Source organism: Bacillus rossius, chromosome 1 (genome assembly GCF_032445375.1).
Source record: "Bacillus rossius redtenbacheri isolate Brsri chromosome 1, Brsri_v3, whole genome shotgun sequence".
NCBI lineage: Eukaryota > Metazoa > Arthropoda > Insecta > Phasmatodea > Bacillidae > Bacillus > Bacillus rossius.
Window position 1 is genome coordinate 152,988,816 of NC_086330.1, and position 22,117 is coordinate 153,010,932.

The 22,117-nt window shown below is 36.6% G+C and overlaps 1 protein-coding gene across 1 annotated transcript in view; it reads right to left on the bottom strand.

Annotated features, from left to right (window-relative positions):
- LOC134546300 (sorbitol dehydrogenase-like) overlaps window positions 1-22,117 on the bottom strand; it is a 69,560-nt gene that overhangs the window by 29,982 nt on the left and 17,461 nt on the right. Inside the window, exons 3-4 of the mRNA XM_063389022.1 lie at window positions 10,950-10,983; window positions 2,819-2,983 (exon numbers count right to left, since the gene is read on the bottom strand). Of these exons, the coding sequence (XP_063245092.1) occupies window positions 2,819-2,983; window positions 10,950-10,983 (199 nt within the window). The remainder of the gene's footprint in view (window positions 1-2,818; window positions 2,984-10,949; window positions 10,984-22,117) is intronic.

The window sequence follows — 22,117 nt, forward strand, 5'->3', positions numbered from 1 at the left end:
CTGCCTTTTCGTTGTCGGTGCTTCCAAATGTGCTGCCTTTTCGTTGTCGGTGCTTCCAAATGTGCTGCCTTTTCGTTGTCGGTGCTTCCAAATGTGCTGCCGTTTCGTTTTCGGTGCTTCCAAATGTGCTGCCTTTTCGTTGTCGGTGCTTCCAAATGTGCTGTCTTTTCGTTGTCGGTGCTTCCAAATGTGCTGCCGTTTCGTTGTCGGTGCTTCCAAATGTGCTGCCTTTTCGTTGATGGTCCTTCTATTTTAATGTTGTTTTGACTCTAGTATTATTGTAAATGGTTCTTGATTTGACTAGCGTTTTATTCCATACGGTGCATGTATATAAGCGAGTCCTAGACAACAGGACGCTCAGTTTGTTACTGACGTCGTCGGTGTAAGGATCACCTAGTTTGTTTCTTCTGGTGCATAAGTCGTGTAATTGCCTGTTCCTGAGACTTCGATGGCATCTTTACCGACTTTAACGTCGAACTCGATGGAGGATGTAGAATCGACTACGGGAACCATGACGTCAGCGCCGACGATGTTGGAGCAGATCCCGTTGGCAACGCCTCTGACAACACTAAAGGAGACTTCGATATGTGCTGTTCCACCATCAGCTGAAGTTTGATCAGCATTGAATACTTCAATTAATGAAGAGCGTACTTCGCATCAGTGCAAATACTGTGGTGCATCATTTACTATCACCTCAAATGCTCGCAGACATGAAAGATTCAGTTGTTCTAATAATGTTCAAAGAATACAATTTCAGTGCAATAAGTGCAATAAACTAATTTCACGTCTCGATAGCTTACATCGTCATTATAAAAAATGCTCCGAGACCTATAATGAACATGGTTATTGATTTGACTCATGTGTTGTACCGGCTAATGAGACTATATAAGTGATATGAACTTCAGTCCGTCTCTGGCTGCGGTGATGACCGGATCGGATAGACATTTAAAGTCATGTAAAAGGCTTAGTCCGTACAATAAGAAGACTGTTTGAATCGAGGAATCCAAAAGGCTTTAGTAATTTGTCTGTGTATTTTTTTGTACTTGTAGTAGTGTAGTATGTATGTAATAAAAGTTTTTTTATAGGAACTTGTGGTGTATTTTATTTTCTCAAACCTGCCACTTTAGTGGTACTTTTTTAAAAATATTAAAGTTGTTTTGTATCGGCCAGGGATCGAACCAAGGACATTAGTCGATCCAATCAATCATTATATGGATTACAAATTTATTTAATGAATTTTTAACTTTTTCCCGAATCTCTAGCATTACAATTACGAATTTCCAATATGGTGGTCTTGATGTCTTATAGGATGATGGTAGTAGATGATTTAAAGTCTCTTTACGAATGTTGAACATGGTTTATTGGAATTATTTTTTTTCTTCATAAAATTAAACATTATTGCATCGATAGAGGATCGAACCAAGGTCTGGAGCGGATCGAATCGATATGTAAGTTAATGAGTGATTTATTTAATGAATTTTGGAACTTTTCACAAATTTCTAGCTAAATAATTACGGATTTTCAAGATGGCGGCCAAATGACAAGATGGCGGGTGTCACAGTAATAAATTATTACTGCACTCTAGAGGATACGAATTAAACTAACATGTCATCGGCGCACTCTAGCCGACGATACAATGATGATGGCTTCCAGCATCGAAGACAAGATGGCGGCCATGACGTCATACTAGATGATGATAAAAAGTGGTGGGAGTCAGTCTGCCAGCACCCACCACGAGGGAAGGATCGGTCGTCATTTTTATTTTTTTGCATTCGTCGGGTTCGAACCGAGGACTCCGAGCTCCGTGTTGTAAATGTTTGTTTTTTAAATATTTTATTAAAAATTGTATTATTTAATTTTTTTATAATTTTTAAATTTTTTTTCATTAAAATCGGATAATAAATTTAAAGATGGCGACCGTAACGGAAATTGCAACAGTGACGTCAAATTCAAAATGGCCGATAACACAATGCCGGAATGTTCGAGAAAACGAAATGACGTCATCCAAGATGGTGGATCCAATATGGCCGTCGGGGTCAAGGTCAAAGGTCAAGGTCACATCCTGATAGAGGCTTAACTGAGGCTTGAGTTAAGGATGCTTAAGCCTCTATCAGGACATTTCTAGCCGTTGGGATTTTTAAGGACTAAATCGGGAAATTTTCCCTCGAAACGGGAATTTTTCCCTCGAAAACGGGAATTTTTTTCTTAAAACGGGAAATTTTGAGTCATTTTGAGTCATTTTTGAGGAATTTTGAGGAATTTTTGCCGCCGTGACGTCACAAATCCAAGATGGCGGTCGACAATCTTCAATCCACTACCTGATACCTGCGCTCGGAACCCCTATTATATACTACTAATAGTTCATAAATTTCAATTGTGTTTTTCTTTTAAAATAAAACTCCTTGAAAAAAAATTCCCAAATAAGTACTTTTTTTTTTTTTTCGGGAAACCAACATCTGTATCAAATACACTAGAGACTAATACCGAACAGCTACAGGGTCGTTGTTACGTCAGTCCGATGGGTACGCCCGGTACGGATAATATATCGGTTTAATACATGTGTTACCAACATCATGACAACGAAAATAACTTTCTTTTTTGTTAGAAAAGCCTCTTTTTTATTGTTGTGCAGATTTATGCGGAAAAATTAACCCCTCGGTGCCTCAACGCCCTTAAAAAGGAAATGTATCATGTTTGACACCAAATAATATAATATACAATTAGACCATAAAATATTTAGTAGTCACACTTTTTCCCACTCTCCCCCGTGCTGTTGGTACAGAGCTGTCCGGTATTAGTTATCCTGCGCCGCACTCACCGACTTTGAGGTTCTTGACGTTCTTGCCGAGCTTGGCGACGATGCCGCTCGCCTCGTGGCCCATGATCATGGGCTCCTTCACGACGAAGTCGGCGCAGCGGCCCTTCACCAGGTAGTGCACGTCCGAGCCGCAGATGCCCACGCAGGCCATCTGCAGCAGCACCTCTGCGCAGAGAGCAGAGAGCAGAGAGCTCCGTCACGAGGCGAAACAACCACGGGGCAGTGAAGCGTCTCCCAGGGGGGACGTGTCTGTGCCGGTGCTTCCAGCGCGCAGACTTCTCGTCGTGCGAGATCTGAGCGGTGTCCATGACATCAGGGGCGCAACAACAGGGGGGGGGGGGCAAGGGTATTTTGCCCCCCTTCTCTGAAACCTCGAAGTGGGGGCAAATGGGGGCAAAGAAAGTGCTGTGTAATCAATTTGTAGATAGTAAAACTGCTTAAATAGCACCATTTTCCACCTTGGAATACAAATTTTCCCGTGGGGAGGAGCCCCGGACCCCCCCGCCTCAATAGGGGGGGATCGATGATTCTTTTAAAAAAAAAGGTATATTGCCCCCCCCCCCCCCCCCCCTTGGAAATTTAGTTGTTGCGCCCCTGCATGACATCACATGGCTTACAAGGGAGTTCTATGCCCCGATTGTTCTGAAAAGACGCGTTTCAGCCTCTTTTCACTAGTACTGAAATTACAGTTTAAAAACATCGGAAACAGAACCTCTGCGGATTCTCAAATGTTTTTCATAAACAGACACCACTCGGAAATTTTCAGCAATTTTTCTTTATAACGTTTGTTTTTTCCTTCTGAAGCTCTGCGCAAAGTGTACGTGCCCAGGTAGGCGGGGCACGCAAATTTCAAAACATCATCCGCCCTACAACAGGCAATTGCTTTCGTTCTTTAAATTATTCATCAATGGGGGGTTTAGATTTAATGCAATTTCTTGGTCATGCGTCATTGTAGCATTGCACTGTTTGCCATGAATGCAAAATAAGTATTTAAAAAATGAAAACACAAACCCACAGGGAACAAGCCTAATTCGCCGGGATTCTTTCCACAGAATTCTTGTTCTGTCTGATATTTAAGTTTGAATGTGTTCGTCTGTGCTGTCATCGTCGTGTTGTCCATAAAACCCTTTTAGGTTCATCGTTGGGTTTATTTGTTTGACATCAGATGTTTAAGGATCGTTCCCTGTATGACATTATGTTTTCATTTTTAATTCTTATTTTGAATTCATGATTTTTTTCCCCATGGAAAACAGTGCAATACTGCAATGGCATATGTCCAAGAAATCATATTACAAATGCTTCTCTTGCAAATGGGCAACCAATTACAAGGGAAATCACTGGTTCGGTTGCTTACCTTATTGCAGTTCATTAAAGGTTAAGATTTTTTTTTTTTTTTCGCGAAAAATACAAAACCCCTAGACATTGCTGGTTAGTGCCGGATGTCATATAACAACCCCATAAAAGGACAACAAAGATGGAAACATACACACTCGGAGAAAAAAGCCAATATTTATCACAAGCTGATTTTGGTTTTGTTCTCCAAGTGATTATGTATTCATCTTTGTTGTCCATTATTGAGGTTTTTCTGTGACATCCAGTGTAAAACCGCAATGGTGCATGTCCATGAAATTATGTTAAGACACCATAACCTCACAATTTGAAATGTGAGCGATGCCACGAGCGTTTGTTTACGAATGGTGTTCCAACAGAAACACGACGTGTTCTCCGCGTGCTGTAGCTTGGGAACCCCTGAGTCATCGTGGAGGGGATAAGCTATGGAGTGGGCGTATGCAATATCTGCAGTGTGAATAAAGTCAAAACAAAAACGAACCACCACCCCTTTTCCCAACTGGACAACGAAATATGTTTTTGTTATAAAATAGTTAAACGCTATTTCTTTGCTGAAGTATTTGATATTTTTTTAGTAGTTTTTGCACTTTTAAACAAAATTATAAAATTGTTTACATTGCCGTTTTAACAGCCAAGGTTTCTTTCTATGCTAACCAGCTGACAAACACAGTGATCTCGTATTTAAAACAGACACCCACTACATACAAAAAAAAACTTCCCTCTATGGTTGTTAAAATCGCTTTCGAGAGAGGCCGTGTTAGAACGAGAGGCCAGTGGACGCTATGTTCACAACGACGAATATGCGCTTAGTCGAAATGTGGAAATTCTACCCTACATTTAAGTTTTCCGCGCTCGTGTGGGGACGCTCTGGGCTCCAAATAACCACAGAGGTTTTTCACTATAGCGAGTAGTTTCCGCCGGTCGCCGCATCTAGAGGCTTCGTCGTGACTGAGTTGTAAAGGGCCCCGCCTACACGCGCACGCACACGGCGTGCAGAGCTTCAGAAACAACAACACAACGTGATATGAAAACTGCTTACGATATCCGAGTGACGTCTTTTTGCGCAAATAATTTAAGAATGCGCCGAGGGCTGACGGGTGGTTCTGTTTCCGTATTTCGTTTTTAAACTGTATTTTTAGAAGCGTAAAAATGGCTAAAACGCGTGTTTTAAGAATAGTGTTTGGACATGAAACTCCCAGTACAGATTTTTGAAAGCACACAAGCGCCTTGCATCACACCTTAATCTTCATTTCCCCACCATTTAGTGCTATGTTCATTGCTCAGATCGAATACTAACTTGTCCTATGCAAGACGATAAGACTGCGCACCAGTTCACAGCCTGGCGCTTAGTCAATACCCACTAGAAGCATCAAAGAGCCTCGCATTTATCATTTAGAGTTAAATGGTTTTGCTGTACTCTGCGTAATAGAATGTTTGGCCTTAATACTTGACGACGGTCATGTCCAAAGAAATCGATACTCCTTGAAATTAAAGGTGGCGATTATTTTGAAATTTTATTTATGAAATCACTTCTGTGAGAAACCAATATGTTTGTTTTTCTATGTAACTGTGGAAATTTGTTCAATACGACTCCTGTACTTCAGTTTGTCGAAATTATTTAAAAGATGTAAATGAAATTTTTTTTAAACTGTTATCCGACCTGTTAATACGAAATGCTGTAATTTTACATATGTGTCACAATAGAGCTTATAGCAATATAGTCAGTTCCAAATCACATGAAAACTGATTCTGAATTCATACATCGTGGGTCGTCAATAGCTTTCGTTAATAGTTCATATATGAAAGCATAAGCCAAAACATTAAATAGGGCTATATTCTTGAAATATGCTTTTTAACGTTAATTCTAAATATTATAACATATTTTACAAACATTAGCGGTAGAAAATATTCACATAAAATAATATATAATATAAACAATTTATTTAAATTATTTTTTTTCTTTTTGAAAAACAGTTTTTTTTTTTTTTTTTTGCGATGGCTAAGAGAAAATTTTATTTATCTTCAGTTCCGACTCTAAAAATAATCACATCTGTACACCAATGGGGCGCAGATATCCACCCAGAAATATGAGCCTACGTATAATTGTTATCATATGAGCTGTGACACGACACGGAGAAAATAGGATTACAAATCACATAAAATGACTACGAAGGATAATGAAACCAACAAAGTTCTAGTCCGCAAACGCTACACTCGACTAATTTACACTAAATGGATCGTTCTTTTAAAGGAAAAAAAAGTCCATGTATAGTTGGATGACCTCCAACAAGTTTTGTTTTAGTCCTCACGCAAGCATCCTGTAAATTGTAATTCGTTTCAGAGATTTTTTTCCCTCGCCATTTCACAGTTTTAGCGCTCTGTTTGGTCGGGATAACGGACGAGCGAGACACATGACCCCATTTTAACAGTTTTTTTAAACAATCTAATACGAAAATAAAGTTTATTTGGTTCACATGATACAACCAAAAAAAAGTTTTAAACTGAAGCTATGACGGCATTGAGTAATACCTGCTTCCAAAAAAATAATTATCAAAGATTAAAGGTTCACTTTTTAAAACGCTACATTCATGTTTTTAAATAAAAACAATGACCTGCAGTCAAAATAATTCTGACGAATATTAATTTCTCTCTATAATAAAGTTTGACCCACAGAACGTACAGCCACAAGTGAGGATAAACTTCTGGCGGTAAATTATTTACGATGAGAATCAATGTTTTTATCACGAACAAAGAGTTTGCATAGTTGGCAACCATGCTCACTGCAGTAGGCTTGACAATGCGACATTTTTCCGACAGGTGTTGCAAAAAACGTTTGGGCTTCCACAGCTGAATATCGTGACGTAATAGACCAAACAAGCACAAACTCGTGTAACCCTGTACCAGCTAATCATTAGGGGCATATATTTTTCGGGAAAAGATTATGAGATAACTGTGTGTTTATATACTGTAGCATCTTCTGTGTTCTTTGACTGGCTATGTTTCTTCCCGATACGTCGGCGCACTAATCACAACAACTTTGTACGAAAGCAAACGAGTCCCAAATGGCCTGGTCAAACGAGGCAATTGGCATCTCTATCAGACGTCCACCAATCACAAGGAAGAAACAACTGGCACGGGCATACCTTATAGCAGTCTAATATGAATTCAGTTATTTATTTAATGACCATGACCGGAAATTTCGCGCATTCTTCAAGTCGCAGGTTAGAATGCAAACTTTCACACTCTCACGCCGTGTTCATGATTGGACGGCAGTTACTTCGGCACGCCCCTCTATGACCGTGAGTCAACGATGCCCAGCTACGAGAGAAGTAGGCGAATCAGGTAATGCCAATTAACAAGAATAAAACTGTTCTCGCTAAGAAATCAAACAATGGGAAAGCAAACATGGGTTGAGAACACCTGTGACTTTACATTCTACCTTGAGGTCAGAAGAATCCGCGAAAATATCGGATTTCTACTTATCGTGAACAGTGTGTGGAACGAGTACTACACGCATTGTGGTTTGGTATTCATGGGTAGAACAGTCTTGCTGTACGGCGCTGTCTGGAAGATTCAATCGTTGCACCGACTGCGCGCCTGCTTAATATGAATCCTATCTACTTGTACCTCTGAGGGCATTTCGCAAATGTAATGTACACCTATTTGGCCGCGGTAATTAAGTGTATTCTTTGTGAACAATGCTAGACAGACCGCACTTTTATTTAAAAACTGAAACTAATATAATGTTCTCATTTGCCGATACCCAGGTTAGGAGCCTTCCATCCTTTGGAATACGTGGCGTATGTATTGACTGGAAAAAAAACTCGCGGGTTAAATGACCTCAAGTATAGACCCCACAGACATATTACAAACATTGGAAAAATGCCACCTGTTCATTGGCTGCTCGTTTGAGAATTCTTTCAACTGTAATACCTGTGATTCGATACTTCCTTGACTGAAAGTTTCCCACTGGAATGTAGTCTTCCACATTCGTTTTAGGCCAAATTGCGAAAGAAGTCCAAAGTTACAAGCATTTGGGTTTTAACCTATCGCGTTACATTCCGAAAAAAATTAGGGGATTCATTTCGCGACAGGAAAAAAAGTGAAACGCAAAATGTTTTATGCTGATTGTGTCTAGAGATAAAGATACAAAGATTTTGCGGAGTCATTATGTAAAAAAGTAGACTTGATGCTAATAAAAATCTGATTTAATTCGATGATTTAACTATAGTTTTCTTTATGCGCCCTTTATAACAATGAGCTAGTTATGAACAAGAAGAAGTGTTGATCCAATCACATGCCTGTGGACCAATGATCACCCCAACGTGGCTTTACTGCATTTACGTATATTAACTGAGTATATCCGGTAGCTAAAGGAATCCGTGAAATAATTTAAGCTCTGGTTATTGACTTACAGTCAATCTGGAGAACCCTAAACCTATAACTTACCTTCTCTGAAAGATGTGCCAATCACGTCAGCAGTCAGGAGCCAATAAAACAAATGATAACAAATAGTGGTTATCTCGGGAAATTTTACCTGTTAGTTAAGCTTCGATATTTTTCGTCCAACCTTGCATTATTTATCTTCTTTTTGGCTTTGATCAGGGGAAAAAAATTGCTCTGCATTAAAATCACGCAATGAAACATACTGCAATGCAGAACTTGTGTGATTTGCCCTAAAATAACTAAGCCATGTTTAGGGACCGGAAAATTTTTTGACTTACAGGATATACTCCCCTATGCTCTGTACACTCTGGCAAAAGTTCCTTGGCCATTGGTTGCTGATCTGTGAGACTTCGTAACTAGGGAGCTTGTGTTTCGATGCTACTTTTCTTTTGCTGAGGAGGTCTCATTGGCCCGCAGTATTCCTGATTCCCTGTGAGCTGTGAGCCTATAGTAGACGCGTGTGTGTATTTATAAATTTTAGCCTATGGCATATTTAATCCGCGAATTTTTCTAGTCTCAAGTCACATAATTATATACAGGATTAGTTTCGTGATAGGCTAGAATTGAACAACATTGTGCTGGGTGCGCTATTGGCTCACAGGTTATGAGGAGTACAGTGGGCCAGTGAGAAATCCTCCACCAGAGAAGTGTCGAATCAGAGACTAGCCGGTAAAGAGGTCTCACAATACACAATCCAATCAACAGATGACATTTGCTCTAGTATGCAGAGGACTGTGGATTATATCCTGGATTTAACTGAAACAACGAATTTTTTCAGTCCGTAGATGTAATGAATGTACAAATATTTCAAATTATAAGTAGGGCCTGCAAAATTCGCGTTTATGATTTAAGACAGGCTAGAATGATTACAGTTTTTCGTTTTAATGGCACTTTTATCGAGTCATGTGGTGGGCGGGTGATTTTTCGCGAAAATATTTCTAGACAATCTGTGGGTGAAAACACTGTATGGTCTGTGTTTCGTGATTGATCAAGTTTCTTTCCGGGCCATGCCCACTGTCGACACACGAATCGCAGTAGTTCTGTGCCAAATAAGGCAACGGTTTTTCCTTTAACCGGCCGCCAATCACAATGGATTCCGTACCTATACTCTTTCAGTGGTAAGGTAGACTTGAAGCCCATACTTAGAACTCACACCTTGACGACCGTCAGAAGAAGTGCCGCGGAATTATACATAAAGACTAGGGGAAAAACCACGCGTTCAAAAACCTTGTAAAGTTATTTCCAAATACAGTTAACACTGAATCCAATATTAGATGTAGAAATTATGACTTATCGGGAAAACATTTGTTCCAAGCTATTTTGGAATTCGCGGTGACTTCTTCTCGCCCTTGTAGTTTGTCCGACCACATTCATTCTATTTTTCTGAAACCCAGGCTAGGGTCAACACACATGTACATGATCTAGTCTATTATTTTGTTGATTTGCTACTACCACATACCTAACATCTTCTGTTCAGATTGCGTATGGTTGGAACATACTTTTTTTGGCGTGCCAAATAACGATTTTTCGCCAAACAATCCGTTCTCTTACTAGACTGCGATATGGTAGTTCTACGTCAGTAATTTCTGCTTTGTGATTGGCGGGTGTTTGAAAGAGAAGTTGAAACTGAACAACCGGTTTATTGCAAATGATAGAGAAAGTAGGAATACTAAGCGTTTGTATAATGTTTAAGTTTGCAAAGTTCTAAAACTTCCTCGGATTTTTCACTATCATAAAATGATATTATTAAAATAATAATAGTGGGTGACACCTTTGTAACTTAAAAAAAATGTTATATGTTGTTTACTCCTAATTATTTCAATGAAATCATTTAATGGCAGTGATAAGTTTTGCAGTAGTTAAACAATATCACAAATTAAAATTATCTGTAAACAAATTTTCATACTTTTAACAAGGAAACTCCTTCGATACTCAGTTGCTAACGATATGACTTATTTAACTACAAGGCAGAGATTTGTAAACAGGCAAATCGTACAAGGCTTTACCTTGCAATTTTACGAGTGACATTATTGGCAACTGTGTTTCTAAGGACCATCCATGTAAAGTAAAAAATTAATTTACGTTATATAGAGATCCTTATTGTTCCATCTTAAATACTTTATTTATTATTTGCATTAAACTAGTTGTTTGGCTACAACTTCGAAGGCGTGTACCAGCCTTGCAAAGCAGTGTAGACCATAAGTCGTGTATATATTTTGAGATTATTATTACATTCGCGATTAACTTAAAACCGAAGATTGTCGGTATAAATGAAACATTCTGTAGCATATTCACAACTAAACTCATATTTAAACTAATATGCTGCAATTCATACCATTCTCCTTGGGCTCGGGGATAGGTCTCTGCTCCTGAAACACAAAACAAAAAGAGACCAAGTTTTAAAGATCAATAAATAAAAAAGGCACTGTGAATTTTGAAACATAAAACAAGTAGAGAACAAGTATTAAAAATAAATAAATAAAATATATACTATGCATTTTATAAAAAAAATAGCTAGTGGTTACAAAAATTATATTTAAAGCAATTTTTAACGAAACTATATATATATATGTATAAACCAAAATATGATCTGCTTATGAGAGCACAGCGATAAGGTGACCAGATCCTGGCTTCATCAAACCCGGGTTTTATGCTAATGAAAGACGTGGCGGACGTTTACGTTGACTCTGGGGTACAGTCGGGGTGCGCCCATCTACTCCAATCATACATTTCGTAAGTGCTCCATCCTCATCACATCAAGCTTCGTCGCCTCGTGTTACTTCGTCCGTGCATTATGTGCGTAACGTGTTTTTATGTTACACCTCTAGTAGATCAGTTCCAACGTTTATTCACTTTAATCTTCGTCTCTCGTATTCCACTTAACCACGTAATTACAAATGTCCCAGATTACTACTTGATAATTTAGAACTATTAAGGAGTATTTTTAAAAACGCAAAAAACGTCAAAAATAAAATGTCTTTCGACAGGTCAAAACATAAAAAAAGCTAACTAAAATGTTTCTAAAAACAAAATGGAAATATTGAATCAACTTACGCGCTTTTAAACGTCAAACATAGAGTAAGACCTTCCGCCGAAATGTGCACGAGTATAATAGTGCATTGCTGTACTATTTTGATTTCTAAGTAAATTATATAGAATTAATGATCACATAACAGAAAATACATACATATTAAAGTTTTTTTTTTTTTAATATTCTGTTTCGCTTTTAAACTTTGGCTTCCAGCAAGCTCCAATGAATTCTGTGAGATAAAGTTTAAAGGTAATGACCAGACCGGAAACGACACCACCATACATGTTTATTTGACAATTGAGAAGTTGGGTGGCTTTTAGTTTTCATAAAATATTTTGCGTAGGGCGGGTTCTAATACTTGTCAAATGTTTGACGAAATCCATTAATCGGAATACTGCTCAGCGAAAACGAAAATGACAGAGAGTCCGTCTCCGCGGGTCCTTCAGCAAATTTCGAACACGTGAAGATGAAAAAAAGTTGTAAAGATATAAAACTTTTTTCATATGAATGTTTTCAATAAAATAATTTTGCTGAAAATGCGAATAATATGTAAGTAGGTACATGGCTTTTATAGATTAAGGAAAAATCATTTTAATATGCGATAAGTATTTACTTTAATTTTAATTTCAAAAGTTTTTAATGTTAAAATGTTTTAACTTTACCATCTAGCAATGAGTTGAATAATCAATTTTTTAAAAAAAGTTTTGATAAAATTAGTTTGAGCTGACTGACTCTAATAATAAACTTTGATAATGTGACAGTATTCTTAACATGTTAAAGGTTATTCCCAACTTTATTTGATGACGGAATTTGAAATTCATATTTCGTATGATGTTACCCCTCAAAGTTTGTTGTCAAATATCGTTTGAAAAGAAAATTTGACAGTGTGAAGTGTGACAGGTACTTAAACAAGAGGTTTTCTTTTTTTAGCAGTCGCTCTTTTTACTACGATTTTTGACCTGTATGTATGAATGAATGGACTATGTAAGAAAATTGTGCATTCAATGTTTACCCACTTTTCGACGTCCTAATGTGTTGAAATTTTACATACATATAAAGAACCTCTGACAATACAATATTTTGATAATTTAAGACTTTAGTGTTAAGGGGGAGTAGGAGGTCAGAGAGTCAAAACCCACTAATTTCGAGATATGGGTAATAACCAAGCTTTTTGTGTATGCAGGTCAGGGCATGGTGAGAATTTGCCCCGGGGTCGCTTGTGCCCCTGGAGGGGGAGAAGGTTAAAGACCCAACATTTAAAAAAAATAAACATAAATAAATGCTTTTTCAATGTGAAGTGTTTCCGATCCAAAATGTCGGGTTATGGTGGGAAATGTACCGGGGAGGTGTTAAAGCCCTAAAATCTTTAACGCTCCCGTAACCCGCATAGGAGGCTTATTTTAGGAACACCCCGTGCTCAGTTAGTGTGTATATAATATAAAGAATATCCCTGCCGAGTTTCAAGCCTGTAGACATATACTTGAAAGATGGTCAAAAGTTTTCATTTTACCTAGAACTAACAAATTGAGACTAAAAATAATAAAATAAAACTTATAATTAAAAAAACTGAAAAAAACACGCTTTTTTTGTTGAATGAACTAAAAAAATTTAATTATTTTTTTGTTCAACAGCCGAATAATGCACCACAATTCTTTGTAACTAAAAGCATGGTGTGCTTGATATAATTTTTCTTAAACTTTCTATATATATTTTTAGATACTATTACGAAAATGAACTTAAAAAATAGTAATGGAGTGCTTGATATCATTTATCTTTGTTTTTTTTTATCAGTAATAACAAAATGATTTGTAACATTTTATAACACTAGATACAGTCAATACTAAATTTTATAATATAGTAATTTTGAAAATGTTAGGATAGTCATTACAAAAATTACTGTATAAACTTAATAACAATAATTAACTTAAAATTAGTAATGGGGTGCTCGATATAATTTGTCTTAAATTTTGTATTACTAATTTCAGGATATAGTCATTACGAAATTTTTAAGGTATAGGCATTACGAAAATGAAAGAAGAGAGCAGCACCCTACGCTTTTAGTTGTACAGAGTTGTGATGCATTATAAGGCTGTTTGACAAAAAACTTCAATTTAAATTGTATTTTTTAATTTTTAAGTTCATTCAACGATGAAAGTTTTTTTTAGTTTTTTAATTATAAGTTTATTTAATTTAAATGTATGCTCGTATATAGTTGATAAAAAAAATAACTAGACGTAATAGTTATTTTCAGCAACACGAGAAAGATTTCCATTTGAATTTTTTACAGTTCCAAGTATTTATTTCTCTTATGTTAGTCACTTTGCAGCATTATTCTTAGTTGTGTCCCATGCTCTCGCTAAGAAAATATGTCTTCCTTTAGAAACTCTATAAGGCTTTTCAAAATAATATCAAGACAGTAAATATATTATAAACAGCAACAAAGTTATAAAACTAGTCTCAGTAACACTTTTACTTTATTTCTTTTATGAGAATAAACTTCAAAGTTGCTACATTTGTAGTTTTGGTTCCATCGGGAAGCAGCTGCAGGTATGAAATAATGTCTGCGTTGGTGAAGTCACAGCATGATCAAGCTAAGGAGCTAACGTCTTTAAATCTAACATCTAACATCATTAAAATTAAAATACGAAAGCTGGCCCTTTTAATTGTACGCTGGTAGTGACTGCCTGACGCGCGGTCCTGGCGCGGTGGGTTGTAAACCGCTCTCTTAAATTGGCTGCTGGCAACCCTGCTGCACTTTCCCCAGACGATAACCTTGAGATGTTGAGGTCACACTACGATCGATAACGGTGCATTTTGTTGACGTTTCGGTTCATTGCATTTTTACGGGGACTCATTTCGTTGACCTGAGCGTCGCGTCGTCAGCAGTTCAAACAAGTATGGGAACTGCGCAACAGAGTCTCCTCGTGCCAAGGATACTACTACACACGTGCAGAGCTGTGTCGTGCTGAAGTGTTCCGCGTGCGTGGCTTCACACCCTGGGTTTCAGGGTTCAAATACTAACGTGAGCGTCCATGGCTTCAGGAATAACAAATTTTTATAAAAATCCATACTCCAGTTAGTGTTCTTGCGGCGCCATCAATTTAAAATAAGCAAAATTAAAAATTTTTGAAAGTAAAATAAAAAAAAAATGCGAATGAGACGAAGGGTACATTTTTATAAACAAACCAAACTGGTAGCCTATATTTTATTTTTGACATATTACATACGCACTCCAATTACGGCAAAGAAAAAATGTATTTACTTTAACAAAATATTTTATCCTTTTCTTTTGTAATACCATTAGAATGTAGGTATACGTGTTGTATAAAGTAACGTTTGTTTTGTATCGACTAAACAACGATTACATATATAAACCACAAAATAGCTCTGCGAAGTGACAAAATGTATTAATGTGAAAATTAAATATATATTTTACCTATATCTTACTTTGACTAAATCGCTGTACAAGTTAAAGATAAAAGGGGTGGGGGACGCACTGTAATGTATCTTGAAGTAATTAAATTTCTGTTACACGAAAATTATGGAGCATGAGATGGCGAAGTTGTAATAGTTACATCAACTTCACCTTTCGGATTGCGGTGATAACCAGCCTTGACCTTCCTTATCTGTCTGGGGCGAGGGACTGAAGTCTAGATATCAGCGAACCGGACATTGATACTTTTAACAGCTGAAGTGTAGGCGAGAAACTAAAATGTTTCTCCATTAAAGCTCAGATTCGCCCATTACGGAGGATTTTATTTGATGGTTTCGGATATTAATGTAATTATATATTTATAAAATGTGACTATATAAATAAAGTTGTATGCATTACCCAGTTCTGTTAGAGACGTATTTTTTCTGTTTGGCTGGGGCGGGGGGGGGGGGGGGGTTGAGGAGTCAGTCTCTGACGCAGGGTTGGAGGGGGCGACAAATGTTTGTGGACTGCAGAAAGTGAGCAATAAAGGCAAATAGAGAAAGTATTGACAAAATGTTTACAAATATTTTATATTTATTTACTATCAATACTCATGTTTTCAATGAAGTTTTTTAAAACTGAGTTTGTGGTAAGTTTGCGCGCGGGATGCTTGCGTAGCGGCCGTGTAACACAGTTAAAGCTATTCGTGTTTTTTTCTTTTGTATTTCCATTGAACCTTGAAAACTATAATACTGCTATATAAAAACTTGAACACTGGTAAGTACAATGAGGTACAAATTTAACTTAAAATATGACATATAATGAACGGACAACGGATGTAAAACAAATTATGTCCGGTACGTTTATTACTGTGTGTGTGTGCGGTCGGGGGAAACGGATAGAGAGGGGTTTGCTAATTAACAATTTGTGCCCCGGGCGAAGGAAAGCCCAGATACGTTCCTGAGCTGTGAGTGATAAACAGCCAGGCAAAAATCATTAGTATGAATGCTATCCTGGCTTTTTCAAACTGCATAAAACGTGAAGAGTAAACCTGCAGCAAACATTTTACAACTAAAAAAAAAGTGATTTCCGATGGTAATATAGTGAAAAATTCGTAGGAATGACAATGAAATAAAAATTAAGACGTAAAAATGCATCGCCCCTACATGAAGGGTAACGACGAGCCTTAATGGGGTTGCCTGGCCGGGCGCACGAGCTCTAAAAGCGCGGGGGAATAAGGGTGACAATGGCACGCGCATCGCACGCCTCTTCGCCTCTAAGCATTAAGCGCCGAACTGGTGTGCAGACTTTGCGTCGGCAATACTCCTCTGTGGGACGAACAAGTGATCCTAAAATTTTTCTTGTAACACTGTGTAATTAAAGAATTTCTCGTTCTTGAAAAAAAAGTTAAAAATGATACCACTATATTGAGATACCATAAGAAAAATCAATTTGTAACAGCCTACAAGGTGCAGGTGGATTTTGGAGTGGTTACTTTTTATGGAAAATATTCCATGCAGACAAAATGTTACGAATTTTTTCTGTTCAATACATCCAGCATTTTCGTAGAAAATTTAGAAAATTCTCAATAAGAAGGGCATCGCCATGAGCTTGAAACTGGCCCAGCGCAGGCGGGTATATTCCGTTCTGTGCCTATAAAGGAAACCCCCATAAAGAATACCTACCCTTTTACTCCGAGATGTTAAGTATTAAACAAATTGATTCGCATCTTGTGCTAAGGGCAGAAATTAAAAAAAAAATTAGACAAAATATTTTGTTTATATTATTTATAAGATTTGCATTAATTCTTAAGCAGTTATAAACGTCTGTTTTCATTCAACAGCTATTTTCCCCACCTTCAGGAATAACGGTTTAACGTACCAAAAAAAATATTCTAAACACATTTTTTAAGTTATACTTCTTTAGGCGCGTTATGAAAAAATGATGAGAGTGAAATTTTAAGATGCGCGCGTATCACTGTAACACAAAATTAACAGGTTGAAGCTGCCCGCTAAATCGCTCATTAAGTCTCGAAAAAAAGCTACCAACAAAATAGAAATATAACGAACCTCTATTAGTCGCGCATGTTGGCACGCTCGTCGCCTCTGATCGCTGTTTTCATATTTATAATATTTATCCACATGTTTATAGTTTCTACATTCACAACACGTGTTTTAGTTTCATACAAGTGCAAATTATATATGTGCTAAAAAATTATATTCAGTAGTGACTTAAGGGGATTGGTGCAGGACAAAAAACAGTCATTCGTCAGAATTTGTTGGAAATGAGCTTAAGTGTTTCATAAATGCTTGTTTATTACTACTGTAAGGCCAGCCAGCACGTATATAAGCTAGCGGCTTAGATTTGGCAAGTTAGTGGCGAGAGAGCTTCTGTGAGGGGAGGTTGTCGGAGGTTGCAGCTCTGAGGCCTGCCATCTAGCGGGAATCTTTCGAAGGTCTTCCACAATATCGCCTTTCTCTCTCTCTCTCTCTCTCTCTCCAACACGGACGGAAAGCGAACCACGAAACCAGATCTTATCTTCGCTTCCCATCTCGCCCTATCCTTCATTCTCGGATCAGGTAGCCGCCCTTCCCCGCGTAGACTTTCGTGTTACTCCAGGAAACCAAGACTTAAAAAGGCACAAACCTGCGAAAAATTTGTCCAAAGCTGGATTTTTGTACTGTGGTAGAGTTGACTATGCTTAATAATATACCGAAAGTTTACCGCTGTAGACCTTGTGCGTTATCACCGAAAATTTGCATTTAAGTCCTAGGTGACAGCAACTTACATCAGTCCATTAAAATGCTACCCAAGTATACAGTTTTTAATTTTGACTGTCCGTAAACTTACCAAAATAATCTAGAAACTGTAATACACCCATTAATGTAAGAAAAAAAATTAAATTTTTAATATTTAAGATATGATATAAAGCGATTAATTCACGACATATATTTTTTTTATCTTTGCCACCCAGATAAAAATACGATTTACACCGATTTGAAGAGCCCAATGCGAAAAAATGTCTAAATAAATGGTTATAATTATACTTTTAGCTTTAAAATAGTATATTTATAAAGAGTCTAGCATAATTAGTTGCCTCATGAAAGCTGCCCGAGCGTTGCAGTGTACTGCGGCCGTACTGATCTTTCGCGGCCGGCGTGCTTTGAAACACGCTGCGTACTGCGACACTCAATAAACTTGGTCTTATTTAAGGATTACTTAAAATATATTTAATGCATATGATAGGGTGTATTCATGTTACATCTATTGAGATATACTACATATTCTTTTTTCTTATATGAATGATTTTTGATACATTAAAATTAACAATAAACAATTTCTGCTTGGAACTTGTAAATCAAAATTTTAGAGGACCTCTGGTTTTATATATGTGTGTTCGTATTTTGTTATAAAAATTTAATTATTAAAAATTATTTTAATACCAAAAAATATAATTATTTTTTTATTTCTAATACATTATATTATTTTCGATCAGAACTACGCAAAATTTTAATGTAGCCTATATTATAAAATATATATATATATTTAATTGTATAAAATTAGTTTACTACATAACAATTGAAGAAAACGATACACCGTAAATGTGAGTTTTGTCACTTTTATAACATAATTCGTATGATAATATTATTTTTCCCAGAAAATAAATAAAACATAAGTTGTGTTGTAAAATGTATTGATAGAATTACATATTTAGTATTTTTTTCTAAGTTAATTTATTGGAGTGCTGCACCTAGCTGACTTCGTTGAATTGCTAGTGGCAAAGAGTGGTGGTGGATGTTTTTGCAAGAGTTTGACCGTATTTTATGACTCTAGCTGTGAGAGGGTGTTCGTCCCATAAATCCTAACGGTCAAGGAAAATAGCCTTTCTCTGTAGTCACGTACGGGTCTGCTACTCGCGCAATATCGTCAGTTTATCACAACTTTCTAGGAAGTTCTATTGTTGTGATTTATTTATAATTTAGAAATTAAAGAGTCCATCATACTAACATTTTTACCTAAGCAAATCGCATCCTGGAAGATTTTTATCTACGTTTGCAGAAAAAATCACTTGTAGTTAGGAAACGTTTATTCTTTCAGAGTAAAATTCAGTCTGGAATTACCATACATTAAAAACCTTAGTTTTCTGGAGCAAAAAACGTCCCAGCACAAGCGACTTTAACACTGCTGCAAACACACTACGCAGCTTGAAATACATCAGTGGTCAGACTATTGTACCAGACACTCAAAATATACACATTTAAAACTAAAAAAACTAAAAAAACTAAAAAAAAAAAAAAAAACCAGACAATATTTATGAAGTGATTTTGACGCTACGCACAACATATTTGTGTAACATGTAGTCAAATTTCTATAAAAAAAATATTTTTTTCTTACTTTTTATGATTAAAATTACCAATTTAATAATAGGACGTTTAAACTTTGAGGTGTTTATCACAATTACCATGTAGGACATTCTTTTATATTACTTTGGTGCCATAATGAGAACCGACTTAAAAAAGTATTAAAGTTATTAAATTTACGAAACATTTTTGTGGATCATTGTAGAAATTATCATTAAGGACTCAACTGCTCATTATTGGTGTGATCACAAGGTTTCATCAGTAAACTTTTGACGTGTTACTAAGAAATGTTCATTCTACTAATGTACAAAATTTTTGCTTTGGGATAATTTTCCATGTATTAAAATTTTTTGTTTCCTAACAGCGAAATTCGTCCCAACCCGAGCCTACTTCGGCTATCTCGCAGTAGTATACACTACGCGGCTCGGATCGCTTTAGTGGTCAGACTAATTGTATGAGACACTTAAAAAATATACCAATTTAAAGATGAATAAATATGCAACAACGTTTACTTTAAGCGATTTCCACGTTGGGATCTTTAAGTTTATGTAAGATGTATTTATATTTCCTTAAAATTGAATGAAAGTGAATTCGTTAACTTTAATGATTTAAATGGTCTATTTTATAGAAACATGTTTAAACTTTGTGCTTTTTATCACTATCCTCAGATAGGGCAATGTTTCTAGATTATTTTGGGTTCCATACTGACGGTCTAATCCATAAACTGCATTTGCAATATTCATTATTGTGGATCGTTGCAAAAAAATGTCATTTTGGACTTAACTGCTCGTTTTTGGTGTGACGCACAAGGTTTGCGGCAGTACTTTAACTTTTGACGTGTTACTAAGAAATGTTCATTCTACTACTGTACAAATTTTCGGCTTTGGGATAATTTTCCATGTATTAAAAACCTTTGTTTTTTCACAGCGAAATTCGTCCCGACCCGAGCCTACTTCGGCAACCTCGCAATAGTATACACTACGCGGCTCGGATCGCTTTAGTGGTCAGACACATTGTACCAGGCTCTCAACAAATAAACTAATTTAAAATTTAAGAACTAAATCGTGATCGTAAAATGGCCGCCATGGTGATTTGCGAAATAAAAGCAGTTAAAATTTTATGTAGTTTCCAAGAGACATTATTACATCACCAATCATCTAAAGTAACAGGTTTACCATAATTTCAACATATTCAGTAACTAGTCAGTTTTTTTTCAAATGTGTTAGTATTAACAATCTAGACCATATCTAGTCGGAGAGGTCTGTATTGTTACAGACTATCTGTATTCTGGTATTTGGATTTTGAAGCTACTTAATGATTCGCTTTCAATGTCTATTAAAATATACCTAATGCTAATTGCAGGAATATTTCTACTCGATTTCAAAATTATAATTCCTGAACATTTGTAGCGGACACATTTCAATGTAACACTTACTGATTTTCGAGTTGTGTTGAGGTTTCACATGCGTGGCCCCTGCTCTGGTAACAATGAGTCATCACAACCGGTGCCGTCTGTACGAGCGTCTTCACAAGTTATCCTGAAATATGTTCTTAAATATTAATTCAAGTGAATTCTTAAAATCCTACACACCTTATCTTAAGTGTCGTAAATGAATCGTTATATTTTGTAAATCCATATAATATAGGAGCCAACATGGCGCGAAGCGATGGACGCGAAACGAATAATATATATTTTTTTTTACTAACCACTACATCAGTAAATATTTGTGGTTTCCATTCGCTATGGATTCAAGCATGTAACATTTGTACTGCTTCTTCAATTCGGCCACAGTTAAATGGGAGGCTCTGAATCACTGAAAACTCCTCAACAAAATCAACGATGAATCACAGGCATTACAACAAACAGTTGTCACAAGTCAAGTAGCCAATGAGCAGGTGACATTTTTCGAGTCCGTAGGGGATTGTTGAGACTATCGTACAAGTCATTGGCAACGCGCCCTTACGCGCATGGTTAATACCCCGCATGAGTAGAGTGTAAAGGCGTAAGCATGAGACACAGGTCCTCATCTAACCGCGCACACTTAGATTTAACTCAGGATAGGGTGAAAAATGTTTACTAATTTTGCAGTCCTAACAGTCACCAACGAAACGCCAGCAAAATAAATTAATAAGCTCACGAAAATTGTTTGTGAATGAAGGCGAAGCTGATACTTTGGAAACGTTACCAGCAGATATTAAATAATGTTTAACTATTATTTACGTAGCTTACTTCTTAAAACTGCATTCATGTAAACTGATTTTGTGTGAGACTATGTTGAGTGTTTACTGCTACACTTATTTTTCTGAAAAAAGTCTATTGTGGCTTAATAAACTTGTTAACATTGATGCCTGTCATAAAAAAATTCAAACGTAATTATACGGATACATGTTGAATATAGTTTATGAACGGTTCACGCATTGCTGGAAAAAAAAATCATGTTTACAATTTTACACATCTTTTTGTTGTCGCATCGCGTCCATCGCGTTGTACATACGCAACTCTGAAAAATAAATGTATGGTAAAAAAAAGCTATAATAAAATAATCTCTTATCTTTCTTTATTCTTTTTTCTAAGCGCTCTAATGGCTTTCGATAGTTTTGTTCTTTTGTGTACTCTGCTTGGTGGAGTTTCTTCGGCATTTTATTCCTGAATAAATCTCACGCTTACAACAAAAAAACATCTGGCTAAATCACTG